The sequence below is a fragment of the Asparagus officinalis genome, chromosome 3, assembly GCF_001876935.1.
Source record: "Asparagus officinalis chromosome 3, Aspof.V1, whole genome shotgun sequence".
In the NCBI taxonomy this organism is placed as follows: Eukaryota; Viridiplantae; Streptophyta; class Magnoliopsida; order Asparagales; family Asparagaceae; genus Asparagus; species Asparagus officinalis.
In genome coordinates, this window is record NC_033796.1 from 75758786 (window position 1) to 75778621 (window position 19836).

Here is a 19836-nt window from a genome sequence, read left to right on the forward strand (position 1 = left end):
CCCGGCAACCTCCTCCCACCTCCGGCAAGCCCGAACAGCGAGGAAAGCTCCGAGCAGCAAGAAACGTGCCTGAACAGCGACCAAACGCGAAGAACTGCACTGCAGATTTCTGCAGTTTTGTGTCGACTTCACACGTACTTTCCGATCACCTCCGACCTCCGTTTTCGTCGATTTCTTCTCCGGTGAGTAGACCTACATATTGCCTATCATCTCCAATTTGTATCACACTCTAACTCACTCTCTATCTCTCTCGGTATCGTCCGAAACATCGATCGACGGCAAGCAGTTCGCTGAAAACAGCAGCACTGTGCCAACTTCGCACGCGTTTCCCGGCCACTTCCGATCTCCGTTTCCGCCACCGTCTTCACCGGTGTGTAGCCCTTCGTGTTGTCTATCACACAGTATATTCCTTTTACTTGGGCTCCTTATCTACACATCGTTATATTCATTCGAATATCGCTAATCGCTACTAATACCTCTCTTTTGTATTCTAACCGATTGACTTTCCGACGAGCCGTTGAACCTGTTGTGACCCGTGTATCCACCCCGACGACCCCCGCTGCAGTTGACGATGTACCCGAGGCAAGATCCCGCTTCCCTTTGACTCGTCATTCAATTCTTACATCCGCTGTGAATTAATTAGTTGCTTGCAAGATCCATATTCTTGCTCAGTATAATTTTAGATTTATCATAAATTTATTATGCATACGAACTCGTTACCCGAATAATTATTCGTTACAAATACGGAATTGTCGTGAACATATTGGACTGAGAACCATAACGTATAGAACTGTTGTGAACGAAACGGACTAAGAACAATAACGTATGACCATTCATATTGTAATACATATACTGTGATGACTTGCACGGATTTATTTGATGAATGATACTAAAAATAATATTTTGATAATAGATACTGTAAAGATAAAATAAAATAAAATTATTTTAGATTAGTTTATGATTTTTTTAGGATTTATTTGACAAAATAATCATTTTAAAATAATTATAATAAATTATTTTGGTGAAAAATCATTTTAGAGTAATTATAATAAAACAATAGAATTTATTTGACAAAAGAATTATTTTAGAATAATTATAGTTTAAAAGAATTTATTTTAGATTAAGTATCAATTTAGAATAATTTCAGTAATTTAAGAAAGTTTTATAAAAAGAATTGTTTAGAACATTTATAAATAGGATTATTATGAATTTTTCATGATTTATGTTTCTTAATCTTAATTATGTGATATGCTATGATCTTGTTGTATATGATTAGTTGCATTTATTACTTTTTGTTATGCTTGAGAACCGTTAGAAATTCATGACACTGTTACATAGTATTCATTGCATTTATACCCTGTTATAGTTGAGAATCGCGTGTATTGCTTGATCATAGTGACCGTGAGATATGAGTTGTTGACTTGGGCTTGGGATGGGAAGGTCTGGGTTCATGTTATCGGATATGTTGTTGTTTATTTCCAGGCTCGCACCAGTGAATCGTTTCGCACTGGGGTGGGTTTGAGGAGAAGTGATCATGTTTATTGTTATTTCTAGGCTCGCACCAGTGAATCGTTTCGCACTGGGGTGGGTTTGAGGAGAAGTGATCATGTTTATTGTTATTTCTAGGCTCGCACCAGTGAATCGTTTCGCACTGGGGTGGGTTTGAGGAGAAGTGATCATGTTTATTGTTATTTCTAGGCTCGCACCAGTGAATCGTTTCGCACTGGGGTGGGTCTGAGGAACGGTGATATTGTGATTATTGATTATTTCCAGGCACGCACCAGTGAATCGTTTCGCACTGGGGCGGGTCTGAGGTACTAGTGAGATGTGGTTGTTGACCAGATATCCGATAATGTGAACTTTGACTTTGTGTGAGACGTGAACCAGTGACCTGTTATAGGATGGCTAGCTACATGACTCGTTTCTTGGATGAGTACGAGTTCTTGTGAGATACAGACCAGATATGTTTTATTTTCATACCTAGATCGGGGTTAATATTTAATTATCTATAATTCGAGACATATGGTATATACATGAGGGTTTCCTTGTTTGGATTATTTCGCTCGACGTACTACGTCTCTTGTTGTAGATTTTTAAGTATTAATTCCATCTAGTATGATCTTGTTACGTGGATGATTAATCTGATCGCTAGCTGCATGATCGACTTGTTACTTGGTTGAATTTCTTGGATTTATTATGATTATTCTATTCTAGTAGTAAATTATATTTAGATTATTAGTATTTCAGTTGTATGTTTCTATTGTTATTACCATTATTGCATTGGTCGCACGACCGTTCTATTCTTCCTTTTGGGATCTTGCCGTGCACCATGCACCTGACGTACACCTGTTTTCTCTGGTGTACGTCAGATTTAGAGGACGGACAGGTTCAGTTCGGAGTCGTACAGGAGCCAGAGGATCCCCCGCAGGAGTACTCTGTAGACCGAGCAGAAGAAGCCGAAGCCTAGTCATTTCTTTTATCAGCTGTTAGTCCTTAGTTTACTTTTCTAGCATTCCTATTTCCGCCTGATCGTTGTATTTTATATTCTCCAGTATTTCATTCAGATAGTTTGTATAAGGGCATGTTTGGCCCGGATATTATGTCTGGATGATCATTTCAAGTTGTGATATGTATCTTTTGGTTCTGAGTTGTTTATTATATTCTCATTACTGTGATCGGGGACTTGTGCTTTCGTTTGTATTTCTTGACGCTTAGCGTATTAGATTGAGAAGACGGGGTCTAGCACTTATCTCTTCTCAGTTTAATACGTCACGGGCTTGCTCGCGTCCCGATTCCCTAGTATTTTGGGAAGCGGGGCGTGACACTAGCTTACCCACTTAGGATTTCTACTGGATTACCCGCCTAGGAATTCTTCTGGCTATGACTACACTTTTCTCATTGATGAGATCTTCAAGTATTCCGGGCACAGATACATTACCAAAACTCTTGCAACTAGACGCTCTATTTCCATTTGTAACAAGCTAGATATATATGATACATATGTTTGTTCGCGGGGAAAATCGTGTCTTTCTTCATTATTGATTTCATTGCACTCTTAAATAATAACTTTTTGAGTTACAAAGATCCGGTCTTTTTATAAGATCCGGTTACAATGAAAATAAAAGAAAAAGAAAAAAGAAAGATTACAACTTTTTATCCTTGTTTGTCGAACAAATCACGAGCTCCTGTTTTGCGGTCACTCGCTTTGTGTGGGTTCTTCGTCTGCGCCGGGGTTTATCCGTGGACCACCGCGCGATCTAGATCCGGTCGGATCTACGCAGTACGACGGGTATTATTTCACCAAGAAAATAATAGCCGGGGGGGATTGGTTTACCAAGGAAACAATCGTCCAAATCTCGAGATCAAAGGCCAAGCTTTGATCCGGAGTGTGCCTGCGTAGATCTGAGATCCGGTCCTCTCGAACTCTTGCCTTATTTGGCGTTGACGATCGCCGAGCACTAGATCTGGATGAGCAAGTCCTCGAAGTCCTAAAGTTTGAATCTTTTTTAGATTTGAGTCTTCAATCCAGCAGGGCTTCGCCTCCAAAAAATCCAACCTTTTGAAATAAAAAAGGGGGCCTATTTATAGGCTCCCTTCACTGTGCCCGGGCACAGATCTGGCCGGCCACCTCAGGGTGGCTCGGCTCAGGCCGAGCCCCCCCTTGGTGTTGGGTTCCGTCGTGTTTTCGTCTTTCGGTTCTGTCCGTGATTTGGTTGATTCAGACTCTGATTCGTTGATCTGATTTGGGGCAGTAAGTCGGATTTCTGATTTGGCAGTAACCCCACTTTTGAGTTCGAGTCCGAAACCGATTTTGATTCGGTCGTGATTCATCCGAGTCTGCTCTTGTTTGGATGACTCGTTGACTCCCCGAACCGTTGGCTTGATTCCGTACGCGAATGGATGCATTCCGTTGCTCGCGTGCGATTCGTTGACCTCGTCGCCTCGTCACTCGATGGTTTGTCGAATCATCGCGTCGAGCTATGCCAAGGGACTTATAAGCAATTTTACATGCCTACAGATACCCCCTCCAAAGTATTTCAGCATCGTTCTTTTATAGAAGAGTCTGGAATACTTTAAACATGATTGTCCCAACCTTCAGTCGGTGTAACGGGACCTTGAGATTGCTTCTGTTCTTGATTCCTTTAATCCTTCAGGCTATTCGGTGCTTTGTCGAATATCTAAAAGGGTTTCGGTGCTGCATTTATTGTCTGACCGTTGTCGGAATACTCGTATACTTTTCGGAGTATTGATTCTTTCATTGCAACGCATTGATCGGCGTTGACCTAGGGTTACGAGTTGACCGGCATTAACCCTAGGGTTTCGAATGTCGTACGTTGACTTTTTGATCGCAACGCGTTGAATGGCGTTGACCTAGGGTTACGCGTTGACCGGCGTTGACCCTAGGGTTTTGAACGTCGTACGTTGACTTTTTGATCGCAACGCGTCGAATGGCGTTGACCTAGGGTTACGCGTTGTAGGGCGTTGACCCTAGGGTTTCGAACGTCGTTGGATGCTCAAGTCACAAGACCAACTAATGAAGCTGATGCGTCAGTGACTTTCGTATTTATAGGATTTTTGGCAAACCCTCAGCCATCAACGGGTTTGATAAGCCTTTACCGACTACCGTTTGAGTCGGGCTAGCATGCGGATTGTATTAATCCGTTCCGCATGTGACGTTGTGCTAAGAGAGTTAACGCTCTTAGTGCTACGATCTTGAATACGTAGACTTCGTCTTTCTCCTGTGAAAAGACTAAACAACAACGTGTATCAGACGTTGACTTAGGATTTTTGGCAAACCCTCAGCCTTCAACGGATTTGATTAGCCTTTACCGACTACCGTTTGAGTCGGGCTAGCATACGGATTATGTAAATCCGTTCCGCATGTAACGTTGTGCTAAGAGAGTGTATTCTCTGAGACTTTGTGCTATGATGTTGAATACATAGGCTTTGCCATTGTTACGGGAATAGGCTACCCGGCAACGTGTATTAGACGTTGACTTATCCCTACTTAGGCTTCGGGATAAAATACCCCAGACTGGTATTCTGGTGTCTTTTTCAATCGGTAAAAGACTAAACCGATGACGCGTGTTAGGCGTCGGCATATCATTTCTTAGGATTCAGGATGAAATTACCCATGCGTGTAAGGCATGTATTTTGGTGTTATTAATAACAACATGTCACAATGTTGAATATGTGAACGGATGTTCTTTTTAAACGGTTAAGAACTAACCGGCAGCGCAGGTTAAGCGCAGACTTATCCTTATTTAGGTTTCAGGATAGAATACTCCAGAATCGAACTCTGGTGTTTTTTTCTACGGAAAAAAACTAAACCGGCAGCGTGTGTTAGGCGCAGACTTATCCCTGCTTAGGATTCGGGATAAACTTCCTAGACTGAAATTCTAGTGTCTTTTTCAATCGGTGAAAGACTAAACCGGCAACACGTGTTAGGCGTTGACTTATCCCTACTTAGGATTCGTGATAAAATTCCCTGTACCTGTGAGGCACAGATTTTGAGAGTTGAAAAAGGTGGTGTCTTCTCTTGGGGCAAAGACGAACCCGAAATAGGAGAGGAAGAATTTTATATTCTATCTCCCGACACTGAAGAAGAAGAATTTTATATTCTATTTTCAGCTGGAAAGGAGACTCGAGGTGGGATCTCCACCCCCAGAATCCGGAACGATGAAACTAGGAGTGGGACCTCCACTCCGAGAATCGAAAACTTCGGATGATCCTAACTGTCAGAAGGTTTGATCAAATGGGAGTTTTGAGACGATCCTAACTGTAGGAAGGTTTGATCACTCGATATGAAAGTGGACCTCTCGTTCATTGGAGGAGTCGAGAGGGGATTTTGGCTGTGGTCCTAACTGTAGGAAAGTTTGACCAATCGGGAGATTTGAGACGATCCTAACTGTAGGAAGGTTTGATCGCTCGATTTGTGGACCTCTCGTTCATTGGGGGAATCGAGAGGGGATTTTGGCTGTGGTCCTAACTGTAAGAAGGTTTGACCAAGTGGGTGTTTTGAGACAATCCTAACTGTAGGAAGGTTTGATCGCTCAATTTGTGGACCTCTCGTTCATTGGGGGAATCGAGAGGGGATTTTGACTGTGGTCCTAACTGTAAGAAGGTTTGACCAAGTGGGTGTTTTGAGACAATCCTAACTGTAGGAAGGTTTGATCGCTCAATTTGTGGACCTCTCGTTCATTGGGGGAATCGAGAGGGGATTTTGACTGTGGTCCTAACTGTAAGAAGGTTTGACCAAGTGGGTACTTTACGTCCAGACTCTAACAGAGAGAGTGTTGAGTGCATAGACATGGTGAGAATGGGAGTTCTTATTCATTACATTGCTGTGGTTTTGGGAACTTCCCATTACATAAATCGTCCACCCCCAGTTTCCTCTGCGGAACTGGTTCGGACATTATTATCAGTTAACTAACCGGGTTATCCTTAAGAATATTAGCTTAATATTCTCCAGGAACTTCCCGTCAAAAGTGGGGAAACAGTTTAGACTCATATACCTATTGGAGTATCAGGGAGTAGTTTAACCTCTTATACCGGTCGGAGGATTGAGAAACAGTTTATACTCGTATACTCTTTGGAGTTTTGAGAAGCAGTTTATACTCTTATACTTATCGGAGTCTGCCATTCTCAATTGGCTTACCTCAGCGTTATGACGCCAGCTTCAACCAAGGTCTGAATGCTATTCTTGAGAGCAAAGCAATCCTTGGTGGGATGAACGACCCTCCTGTGGTATGCACAGTACTTTGGGTCCGTAGTGTTGTCAGCTTCCTCCTGATTTGTGATAGGCGGTAGCTTGATCTTGTTACCTTCAAGGAGGGATTCGAAGATGGCTGGAACGTCTTCGTCCTTGAAGGAATACTCTCTTTGGAGTCTCGGACCCGAAGTCTTTTGCTGCCTTCGGGATTGCTGTTGTGACGCTTGATTAGCACCACCAGTAGCTGCAGGTGTTTTGCCCTTACCACGAGAGGCGAAATCGGAGGAAGCGTTCGGCTTGTTCACCGCGCACCTTCAAGTCTTTCCAAGTGTCAGACGGTGCTGTTCCACTTGCTTCCAACACATCCAGTGCAAGGTTGTTGTGGCAAGTCTGGAGGATGAACTCCTCAGTGATCGGGTCCCGACAGTTCATCGCCTTGTTCCGGAACCTCTTGACGAAGGTGTCGACCAGCTCCCCTTCCTTTTGTTTCTCGTCGAGCAACGTTCCGATGGATATTTCGGTGTCGAACGGCGTGAAGTTAATTAGACTGAACTTCGCCGGATAGGGGATTGATTCCCATTCTCGTGGGTATGGATAAGGAATGCCAGTCTTCTTTATCTCTTGAGCGGAAATCAATGTGTTGATTTTGCTCTCGAGGTTCTTGATCTTCAGACTTTCGCCTGTGCTTTCGTTAGCACGATTCTAAGGCGGAAGTGTGGCATTACGACTAGCATTCTCATTACCACCCCCTGCATTGACGGGAGGATTATTGGCATTGTGAGCTTCATCCGTATCCGTGTGATCCTCTTCCTGAACGACCTGGTTACGGCGGCTTGGTTCACCTTGCTGGTTCGTCAGTGCCTGAATTTGTTGCTCATGCATTTCTCTCATACTCTGCATGGCCATCTGCATTTCGAACCTGAAGCTCTCCTGTTGTTTAGCCATGGCTTCTTCGAGCATCTTGGCCACTTGTTCCGCGCTTATCATGAATGACTCGCGGGGTTGTCCTTCGCTGGACACTGTATTGTCCGATGCGACAGCAGAGCAGGAATCCGATTCTTCATCTTCTGACGGTAATCTTGTCCGAACCCTACCATAAGTTCCTCGTATGATGGCTCCAGACCTCAGACGAGTTAGATACTGGGGTACCGGCGGAATTGACTCGGGATTATCCCTTGTCGATGCCCTTTTGCTGGTCATGTTAGCGGTGACCCTCAGAAATTCTCCATCTTCGACCGCCGTTCTTCTTCGTCGGAAACGCCTAGGCCTTGGTTTTGGCGTTTCGGTACTAAGTCTTTCAAAAACCGAAACTCTTTCGGGGACCACCTTGATGTAGTCGCACTCAGACAATACTGCCTGAATGAGTTTGGAACAGGGGCATTGAGTTTCCTGTTCTCGGGGACTCCTCTTCCTGGTTTTACTCGTACCCCCAGCACGATAGTACAACTCGTCTGCTTGACGATCGGAGTAACCTATCGTGTGTTGGCACGACTTCTCAGGTATAACGCTATCGTCGTCAGACGATAACGTTTCCCTCTGAGGGGGAATTGTTTTCTTAAGGCTTTCGAAAGTCACGCGCTCCTGGACTTCAATGCGCAAGGTAGTGCGCTTGGGTGCCATGATTTCTTTGTCATGTTGAGGGTTGCGACGACCCCCAGCATGTTGATTCGTTCGGGACTTCTTCATTGGTCCCAAACGTTCCTGGACTGGAGCTTTACCTCGTTCCTTGGGAAGTGGACCGAGGTGCTCCAAGATTGACTTCCTTTTCTGGGATGGTCCTGCGGGATCTCCCGGAGTAGTTGTGGAAATCGGCGGTCTGGATTGATTCGCCGAAGGTTGCACTTTCGACGGCCGCAGTTGCTGCCTTTTGGTCTGAACCGCCGCTTCAGACTTCGGTTTCCAAGCTTTGCGGGTTGATGGCGGTTTCTTGGCCACTCTTCCCTCCTCCAACTTCTTGGCCTCCTGCACAAGAATTTTTGCTTGTGCGAGTAGCGCGCGGCGTTTGTGAATCCGCTCTTCAAGTGTCGAACGGTTCCGTTTGACCCGGATCCATTCGTTCGTTGGCGGCTTAGAGGAGTTGTCATTCTTCAGTTGTTGAGGCTGTTTGCCTCCTCTGTTCTTCAGATCCACATTGTAGCGGATCCCGTCAACAGACTCCATGGCCTTTGCAAATTGTTTCGCAAGGCGTTGACGTTGCCTTTGACGGGCTCTCTTCGAGAGAGTCACCACGCCCCCTGCGGCAGAAGGGTTGGCCAGAGCAGATCCGACCTGGTTGGGGATTGGAGGAATCTCACCCGATGCGACTTTGGCATCCAGCGGGGCGAGATCTTCGTTGGTGTTTTCCACGTCTTCATACCAACGAGTTTTTCTCCTGGAAGAGAACTTGGACTTCTTGGACTTGCGGGGGGAGGTTGATCCGGACGAGGACGACAAGTATTCCTCGAACTTCTGTTGGTCGAACTACCCCCCGATCTCGGCAGCGAGATCGGTGGCTCCCACTGTGGTCGCCAGATTGTTCGCGGGAAAAATCGTGTCTTTCTTTATTGTTGATTCCATTGTCATCTTAAATAACAGCTTTTTGAGTTACAAAAGATCCGGTCTTTTTATAAGATCCGTACTCTTAAATAACAACTTTTTGAGTTACAAAGATCCGGTCTTTTTATAAGATCCGGTTACAATGAAAATAAAAGAAAAAGAAAAAAGAAAGATTATAACTTTTTATCCTTGTTTGTCGAACAAATCACGAGCTCCTGTTTTGCGGTCACTCGCTTTGTGTGTGTTCTTCGCCTGCGCCGGGGTTTATCCGTGGACCACCGCGCGATCTAGATCCGGTCGGATCTACGCAGTACGACGGGTATTATTTCACCAAGGAAATAATAGCCGGGGTGGATTGGTTCACCAAGGAACCAATCGCCCAAGTCTCGGGATCTAAGACCAAGCTTAGATCCGGAGTACGTATGCGTAGATCTGAGATCCGGTCCTCTCGAACTCTTGCCTTATTTAGCGTTGACGATCGCCGAGCACCAGATCTGGATGAACAAGTCCTCGAAGTCCTAAAGTTTGAATCTTTTTTAGATTTGAGTCTTCAATCCAGCAGGGCTTCGCCTCCAAAAAATCCAACCTTTTGAAATGAAACAAGGGGGCCTATTTATAGGCTCCCTTCACTGTGCCCGGGCACAGATCTGGCCGGCCACCTCAGGGTGGCTCGGAGTCACCCTGAGGTGGCTCGGCTTTGGCCGAGCCACCCAGAGGTGGCTCGGCTCAGGCCGAGCACCCCCTTGGTGTTGGGTTCCGTCGTGTTTTCGTCTTTCGGTTTTGTCCGTGATTTGGTTGATTCAGACTCTGATTCGTTGATCTGATTTGGCAGTAAATCGGATTCCTGATTTGGCAGTAAATCCACTTCTGAGTTCGAATCCGAAACCGATCTTGATTCGGTCATGATTCATCCGAGTCCGCTCTTGTTTGGATGATTCGTTGACTCCCCGAACCGTTGGCTTGATTCCGCACGCGAATGGATGCATTCCGTTGCTCGCGTGCGATTCGTTGACCTCGTCGCCTCGTCACTCGGTGGTTTGTCGAATCATCGCGCCGAGCTATGCCAAGGGACTTATAAGCAATTTTACATGCCTACAATGTTCCCACTTGAGGGAGTGTTAGGTGTTATTAATATTTAGATCTAGTAGATATTATGAGATATTCTTGAGATATTGTGAGAAGTGATCTGATATGATTTTATCTTAATCTATTTTCTAATATCCTCCTAAACTCTATTTAACAAAAGTTAGGGTTAGATGAATAAACAACTTTGCATTCCCTATTTCTCTGCACATGCTAGATGTTATTAGTATTTAGATTTAGTGGATATTATGAGATAAAATCATATCAAATCACATCTCACAATATCTCAACAATATCTACGAGATCTAAATACTAATAACATCAAACATCAATCAACGGGCAGCTTTTATGTTTGCTATTTGTACATGCTATGGTTGTGTAGCTCAAAGTTGATATTTTAAATTTGCTATTATCAAAATCCAGAAATCTACAATAGTCCAAGTTTTAAATTTTTTTTGTTTAATCAAGAGGAAATTAGAACAGAAAGTTAGTTTTTGAAAGAGCTTCCATTAGGTTTTGAAAGAGCTTCCATGCTTTTTGTTTGTTCCCAAAGAAAGTAGAAAGTTAGAAAGTGTTACTTTGATAGAAATTATTGCAAACAAAGGGTGTTTAAAAGGATATTATTCATAGTTTATCGTTAAATTTGTAATTTCAGATACCAAAACAACAGTTCGGTTCAAAATTTTGTATTTTTGAATTTTGACATTTTTGGAAACACAAGGAATCCATTTGTTTCCAAGTTTTCCATTTTTCTTGGTTCGTAAGGAAATGGAATCAGAAGTTAGTTTTAGAGAGAGATTTTATGAATCCTCGTTTGCTTAACAAAACATTGATAAAGTAGGAACATGACTTATGAATCCCACTAATATTTGAGTTTGCATTTAAAATAGAATATGTTATTATTTAGTAAAAGTATTATTCTAAAGCAACTAAAAATATATCAAAATGGAAATGCTAATGTTTTTATGTGCTTGTTTTATAACATCTAAACTATGTTTTATTGAAAAATACAATTTTTTTGGAGACGCTCAGCACTGTTAGAAGTTTCGGATCTTTTGTATTTTAACTATTATTACAATTTTAATATTTTTGGATTTTGCATAATTTTTCCTGCAACATTTTGGATGTTTAACATTTCAAATTTTTCAAAGATTATTTTGAATTTTAAGATATGTTTTGATTTTTAAAATTATGATAAGATGCACACTTTCACTTTCCCTCTCTAAAGTCCCATCTTCTATTTATGAATTTTGATACTACATTTTCCGCACGTGCTACCAAAATCCACAATGCTTTCCAAAACATAAATCCTTGCAATAAAAAAAAGATTATGAGATTTAATTATGATATTTTTAGATTGGTGGGCTCAAGATCTAACAAATTTTCTAGGATTCTTTGAAAATCCTTGCAAATAAATAGGCGATTAGAAAATTAAGATGAGTGTCAACTCAACAACTAATTTTTCGTTTCCTTGATTGCCCACTCACTCCCATAGTCATAAATGTTGTGTCATTTGAGCAATCTATTTTCAATTTTTAAGAAGCCCCTCTAGCAAATCCTACCATAAAGCAAACCAAATAACGGATTTGCACTCATTTACCTGCAATAAATTTGAGGTAACCAAAAAGAAAACTCAAAAGAGGCGTCATGGTTCTTTTAGCTTAGATGGTAACTCGATCAAGACTCCTATATTGTCTAGTTCCCAAAACTACTTCTAGGGACTACATGTAACTAGCTACTTGTTTGCATTCTGATACCTTGTCAATTTCTCAAGGCATGCAGATCTTTGTTAACTAGTTTATAGCCCTTTCTTCAAATTCTTATAGCCAAGTGACATATTGCGGAAAACGGAGTGAAGCGACAAGGCGTCGCTTACGCTTTTTGGGGCTTAAGCGAGAAAAGTGCCAATGTGATTTATTTTATTTCTTTTAATTCTTAAATAGGCACAAAAACTCAAAAAGAAATCAGAAGTAAATCTTAAAAATTACAAAACGAGCAAAAATTCTACAAATGCATATATAATGTTTATAGACCCTAACCACAAAATAGATGTTTAACTATACTTTGATTCAATTACGCAATATTAACAAAATACTACACACGTTGTAATATGATAAACTAATATGTAGCGGACTATATACACCAAATAGTCAACAAGTTAATGAATTGATATACAAATTATCAAAGAAAAATATTTTGGTGGTCACTTTTAGGTTTAGAAGACGTGTTTGGACCGCTTTTCATGTCGCATCTGCTTTTGGACGGGGCTTTTTCGAGTTTAAAGCGACTAAAAGGCCCAAAACACATAATCAACTGCTTCAGTGCTGCTTTTACTATTTTCACAACACTGCTTCCATATTCATCTGTGAATATTACTTCTATTGATCATCTTCCTCTTCATGCTTAAATACTTTAAAACTATCCTCTTATGACCTATTAAGGATCCTCAAGGAGTCAAAGACTAGTTACGGCATATATTAAGAGGATATATCAGTTGGAGGCTTGAAACATCAGCATGTTCATTTCATACATGCATCTATTTACCTTTATAGCATAGGTATTTTCCACATAGCAACATAGCTATAATGTTGCTTATGCAATTTGCCCCTCTTGATGGCTCCTTTTGAAGAGGAAAAAAAATTAAATTTAGATACAAAGTCAAAAAGATAACAGCACTTCTCTTCTTGTCATGTATGCTCTGAACTCAGGTTGCAACCGTTGATATTTGGATTTTGGGTTCCATCTTCTACCATATATCTGGGCTTTTAGTGAATTATTTTCTAAAATTCAGTACCAATCATGTGCCAACTATAATATCTTTAATATCCATCAGAACTCCAGTAATAGCTCAGGCTAATTTGGTAGAACAGTAATCCATTCCAAGAGATGGTAACGACACCTCAACTCCAAATAAGATGATATAGCTGCTCTGGTGTAGAGTTTCCTAGCAGCATACCCTTGCAAACATGGAAATAACAATGTGACAATTGGCGAGCGGCAATTTCTTGATGTTTTAGCTAGAAGTTTATTTTTCTAACTGGAGCACTTTATCTCAAGAATTTCTGATGCGAAACGAAACGAAACTCACCTAAGGTCTATCAGAATCAGCGATCTAAATCGAACAAAGCACCGTTTCGCCAAAATTCATGATCTTCGGTAGGAAATTAATTAAAACGGTTAATGTGATAGATGGATTTTAATAAGATTTTGCAACAATACTCATGAACAGTTCCAATCTCAAATATTTTAATCGCAATATTAATCATCATTTTGCAAGTTCTATATATAATTATAAAATTAATCAGTCACATGTTCAGTTCTCTCAACTCACAAAATAAATTAAGCAGTGAATATATGATAATAGTTTAGAGATTTAATACGTATGCAATTAACTGATAATTATGAGATTAACAGAAATTACTGAGTTTGAGAGATTACTATCCAAAATGCTGAGAGAAATCCAAAAGCCCATTAGCTTCTACAGTGAAGCTCACAACCCAACTTATCAACAAACCTATCAATATATTCTGATCTCTGTTCTTCTTCGATCTCAGGGGAAAGAAACCGACGATTGTTTGGTGCAGCTTCGATCTGAGGAGAGGTGGACGGTGACTGCTCGAGGGCGAAGAACGATGGCGACTGTCGACAGTTGAGGACGACGGCGGCTGTTCGGGTGCAACGACAGCGAGGTTGGTGTGCTGCTGGGGTTGACGAGGGGAACAAGGACAGGGAGAGTCGGTTTGTGGAGGAGAGGAGATGGTCGGCGACGGGGTGGTGGCTGGTGGCTGCAGGAGGAGATGGATCTGGCGGTGGTTTTTTTGGGGAGCGACGGGAGAGTGATGGAGGCCTGGGCGGTGGTCGTTGAAAAGAACGAAGAAGTTAGGTTGGTCTGGAAGTTGACGTGGAGAAGAAATGAGATTGTTGGCGGTTTGGGGAGAGGAACAGGGATGCGTGGTGGGTAGCGGAGAAGAAAGCACGGAAGGAAATTGGGGTCTTTTGGGTTGTGACTGGGGATGGTTGGAGGTTGAAGGAAGTGACAGGAGTTTTGTTTTTTTTTTTTTTTTTTCTTGTTTTTCTTTTCTTTTTGGGCGGCTGAGTTTGTATGTGGAGAGAGATGAGAATTTTGGTGGCTGGGAATAAACAACGAGAAGAACAAAAATATTAGCCTAGGGTTTCACACCATTGGTTTCACACCAAGTTTTTAGCTAATACAATTTCATTTTCATTCTTCATTAATTTTCATTCTGATTACAACCATGCTTTTATAGAGCAATTACAAAATTTGAAATCTCACACAGAATCCTAGAGCAATTACAAAATTTGAAATCTCACACAGAATCCCTCAAATCTCTCACTTATTAACTACTAAATTAAACAACAATTCAAAATTTAAAATTCAAATTTCAAAAATTAAAAACTAAGCTAATATGGAAGATTTCCAATTCTTGTTCTCATCAATTTCACTGCATCTCTGTTTACCTTTAGATGTTAGTGCCTTTGGATATCATTATTATATAGCTTTATCCTTCCATAAATGGGATACATTAAGCATTTCTTGCGAATGAATAAGAAACAGAAGTAGGAGAAAATCAGGGGTACCATTTTGATAAACCCTGGACATTATCACCCTAATTGTTGCTTACAAGAGCAAGTCATAAAAAAGCTCTAAACAGAGAGACAAGAAGGCCACTAACAAAGAATAGATATGAATGATAATATGACTGGTAGATATATAATGAGAAAGGTTTCTCAATGGACAAAAAAATCATGTAGCAGAGCCCAAAAATAAAATTGACAATAATGGTTTTCAGTTCTATTGTTGTTTGCCTAAAATAAGGAAAACAGATGTCTATGGAACACTTAGTGCTAACAAGCATATTCATATTTCTATATAAACTATAGAATATTTAAATCATGCAACTGAGCCTAATATTGAGGATAATGATTTCAGTTCTATTTCTATTCATCCAAATTATGAAAACAGATGTCTATGAAACTATGGAAACAATTATTACTACCAAGCATTTACATATCTATATCAAGTATAGAGTATTGAAAATCTGCCACAATAAAAAGATTAAAAAAATTAAAGAATTTGGAGAGTAAAGAACGTACCTTCAAAAGAGGAGTGTGGCGCTTCTTGACCTGTGGTAAAAAAAACATTATAAAAACGTCAGGACATGTGCAAATTCATGTAATAATACCTTAACTATAGAAGTTCAAGACACATGCAAACTCATCTATTTATATCATATCTTGAGTACAGAAGTACAACCTCAACAAAATATTCTATGGTCCTTGTTGTATTTAGACAACAGTAACACACTAACATATAGGCCCACAAAAGGGGAAACGTCAGTAGAGGCACCAAAACTTGCATAGCAGATAAATTATATGTTTCACTTTTGGAAAAGGTCCTATTTGCCCACATCCATGCAAGACAAATTCATATGAAGATGACTAGATCCTAAATTGAAACCATCTCCAACTTTTAATCAAGGCCACATGCACTTATTGTTGTAAACCAATGACAAATTTAGTTAGAAATTCTTAGTCACTAGTAATTATCTTTCAATTTTAGAAAAGTTTTTTGAATATTTAATAAATATTTTGCAAGCTTATTTGATAAGGCAGATCTTTTTCTATTTTAAAAAAATTATTTATCTAGAATTAGTTCTTAGACAATAAAACGAACATTTTCGATAAAATAGTTGCTTTCTTTGAAAAGTTATTAAATGCTGAATGATTAATGAAAAACAATAGACTGATGAATGCTGGATGTGATACCCTAATTTGAGGTTGAAATCTGTCCGGTAAGAACCCAATGTGAGGGTGAAAACTCTTGATAAATCCAAAAATAAACCATGTCTACCACCTGTCTCCAACCCTAATTTTCATCCAATTCATACGCTACCATTTTGGTATTTCAGGGAAGAGATACACCACGAGAATTTAAATTTGTACTGTTGCTATTCTTATTTTTATTGTTTCTTTTACTTAACTTATTTTTATTTTTGGGTAATGAGGCAACTTTTTTAAATTTTTGGGTAACGAGGAACCTTTGCTAGGCACATGGCCTCCCTCAGGTTTGTACTGAGTTCGAACAACACCCCCAATCAAATAAACAGCAGAGCTCTGGGTACCGCCTCAATTCCTCCCAAGTCTCCAAGTTAGTCGATGACAGGCTGGGGGCAGGAAAAGTCCCTAAGTCTCAGGGTGCACCACAGTAGGGGTATCAATGCTACACTACACGCAGCTACTATAATACCAGTGGTTGCTACAGTACCCATGACTTGCATAATACTAGTGATTGCTGCAATAATTTTTGCATTTTTTGTATGTATTATTCCTGACCTCTTCTATTTATAATGTTCCGGTGAATCTTGTCATTGTAGTCATTTCTATAGCAAGTTGCATGGTAAATGATGCTACAATCCTACATGGGAACAAACAATCAGTTAGTTCATACAGATCAATAGAGCTGTATTGCATTTATAAGGCATCTTGGGATTGGTAGCTTGTCTATGAAATGAGCTAACAAGGAAAAAGAAGTTGTAAGGCCAACCTGTCTAATATAACCAATGTTTGAAAAAGCTTTTCTGAAACTCGCTTTGCAACTTTTGAAGGTTAAACGCTTCGAAACTTCAGAGAGAAGCTATATATCCCTTGAAGCTTACGCCTCATCACTCTGAAGTGTGTGCTTCGCGCTTCATAAAGCTCTTTTCTTTTGAAGCGCACACTTTAGACAAGATAGAAGGATATAAAATATTTTTTTTACTAACATTAAATGCCCCTATGTATTTCCAATATGACCATGTGAGTGTAAATAAAATATACATGTTATGCATGTTGCTTAGTTTATTATGATTCATTTTCATATTTCACATATTTAATGCTTATTTACTAATCAAGACATGAATGTATATATTTGTAATTATTATACATTATACCACTATATTATATGCACATAATTTTTACAAATTTTAAATTAAATTACTTAAACTCACGAAGCTTACGCCTCACGCTTTGAAGATTACACGTCTCTTTATCAAAGGGTCTAGCGCTTCGCCTTGTGCTTCCACTTTTTTAAACATTGAATAGAACTAGCAGGATCCTTCTAATATACGATAAATGACCTACATACTAAGCTTAACAGCAAGAAATTAATTATTTTGCTAAACAAAAACATCTACACATAACACTATAAATGTTGTGACATGCAGAAAAAAATTTAGAAAGTGAACAGCATTCAAATGCTAAACAGGTTTTTAAATGTGACTTCAGGTATTAGTTATTAAGTGTGTCATGATCATTCTACTCTACAGAATTGCATACCTTAACTCCCGCACATATTATTCCACTGCAACTTGTTTAAGAAATTATATATCCTTACGAACTATTGTATAGTTCAAGTCTTTATTAAGAGTATGTTCATTACAAGCTTTGGCTTTTGTTTTCTTCTACAAGCTTTGGCTATTGTTTTCTTCTCAATGAACATATTCATAATAGGTAAAAGTGAGGGTAAGGAGATGAAAAGCTTTGGCTATTGTTTTCTTCTCAATGAACATATTCATAATAAGAAAAAGTGAAGGGTAAGGAGATGAAAAGATAGCAAATCTGCAACGATTGAAGGAAACGTTAACCACTTTAACTAGTTTCATAGTATTGAATATTCCAAACTGACTTTCACATTCACTATCCAGTTCCAAGGTGGTTGAAAAATAGCTCTGCAAAAACCTATTTGGAGTAAAAAAACTGATTGAAATAAAGCACACGAACGAACAAATGTAGAAACTTCTTCAAGTTGTAACCTTTCTCCATAAAAGCATGGAAATATACAAACTAATAGTCAGCAAGGGATTCCACAAAGTGGCAAGGCAATGGAAGATCCCAGTGAATTTAAGCAGTGCCTGAAACTGCATGTGGGCTTATGATTAAATAGTGGTTCCAATCTTCAATATCTTTTAGATATCTCAAACATCATATGCAGCAAAATATAATTATGCTTATCCAAATATAGAAAAAAGTTAAGTAATGCATACCATATAATGCCATCCATGCTTCTCAGCAAATGCTTTTGCAGCTTCCTCGCTATCAAAAGCAAGCCCAGCATCGCCAACATTGGCATATGGATCGCCGGTAGAGGTCCAGCCCATCAATGGATTCTCCCATCTACACGCACAAAAAATACAAGCATTAACATATGTTACACTCATAAATGCATCAATATACCTGTCAACCATATGTACTTTTTTTTTTGCATGCAGATGTGTATGTAGAAAGGAATGGAGGCCACTAAAGTGTACAACAACAGATATTGAAGGACAATGATGATGCAGAACCCTAAAAGTAAGATTCTAACTAGTAGTTTCTTATGGTCTACGTCAGTCAAATACCAAAGTATTAATTTTCAATCATTACTGTTGTCATTCCCCAACTACTATTGCCCAACTACAGCTTATATTAATCTTTGGTATTTTGCCAAAATGGGGCTATGTTATTGATATTGTTTCCAATGATGTAGGCTTACTCAGAGGATGATTCACTCATGTCCGGTGTGAGTTATACTTGTTAATTAGTATTCCAACTTTCATTTCCCCATGTGAGCGAGCCTATGTTTGTCAAGTACTATGATTTGTTTGATCTTTTAGGCTGACTAAGGTTTAACTAAATTGGGGGTCTGAATCTAAAAGACAAAAGAAATGCCCACATTCTAGAGCTGCACACAATCTCTATAAATCTTCATGCAAAAAAGCCACTTTAGACACAGCTGACACAAGATAAATTCTGGACAATTTCCAAAGATATACATTACCATGAAAACAACAACTACCACGAACCAGTAAATATATGAAACTTACTACCACGAACCAGTAAATAATTGAAACTTTCCCTCTGTTCTTATTTATGCATGCATTCATCAAAAAGAACAGAGAGAGTCTTTTATAGAATCTCGGCCTAGGCCAACAAAACAGCAAGTGAAACCTTCCTACAAAACAACAACAACAAAGCCTTTATCCCATAATTTTTGGATCAGCTAAATGAATCCTTATCTTTCATTGTGTTCTACTATGGGTCATCTCTTTCGTTAACTACTATCACATCCCTCTTATTTGTTTCCAGCTAAGTGCTCTTAGGTTTACCTCGAGTCCTTTTTGCCTCCATTAACTCATCGACGAATTTAAGACATCCGTTTTACATTACCAAAATTAGGTGGAAAACATTCTTATATTCTGAACAATGAACTTAAGTAGCAGCTCATCGTCCAATCCTCTGATTCCACCAGGTTGTCATTTAGATAATGTATTTCATGAACATGGAGGGCCACCAACTATGTACTATGGAGGTAATAGTTCTTCATATTGTTAATATGCATTCTACTGTATAAAGCTAAATTTTATTGAAATTAAACATTAAATCTACTTCAACTGAAATAGTTTTTTATGAACCAAAAATGTGGTCATCCAATCCTTAACTAAACCAAACCAGTGATCCACATGGTCACC

General features: G+C 39.7%; 1 protein-coding gene across 1 annotated transcript in view; it reads right to left on the reverse strand.

Moving 5' to 3' along the window:
• Positions 1-19836, reverse strand: part of LOC109834349 (NADH dehydrogenase [ubiquinone] iron-sulfur protein 4, mitochondrial) — a 33930-nt gene that overhangs the window by 8039 nt on the left and 6055 nt on the right. Inside the window, exons 3-4 of the mRNA XM_020402357.1 lie at positions 18373-18502; positions 15446-15475 (exon numbers count right to left, since the gene is read on the reverse strand). Of these exons, the coding sequence (XP_020257946.1) occupies positions 15446-15475; positions 18373-18502 (160 nt within the window). The remainder of the gene's footprint in view (positions 1-15445; positions 15476-18372; positions 18503-19836) is intronic.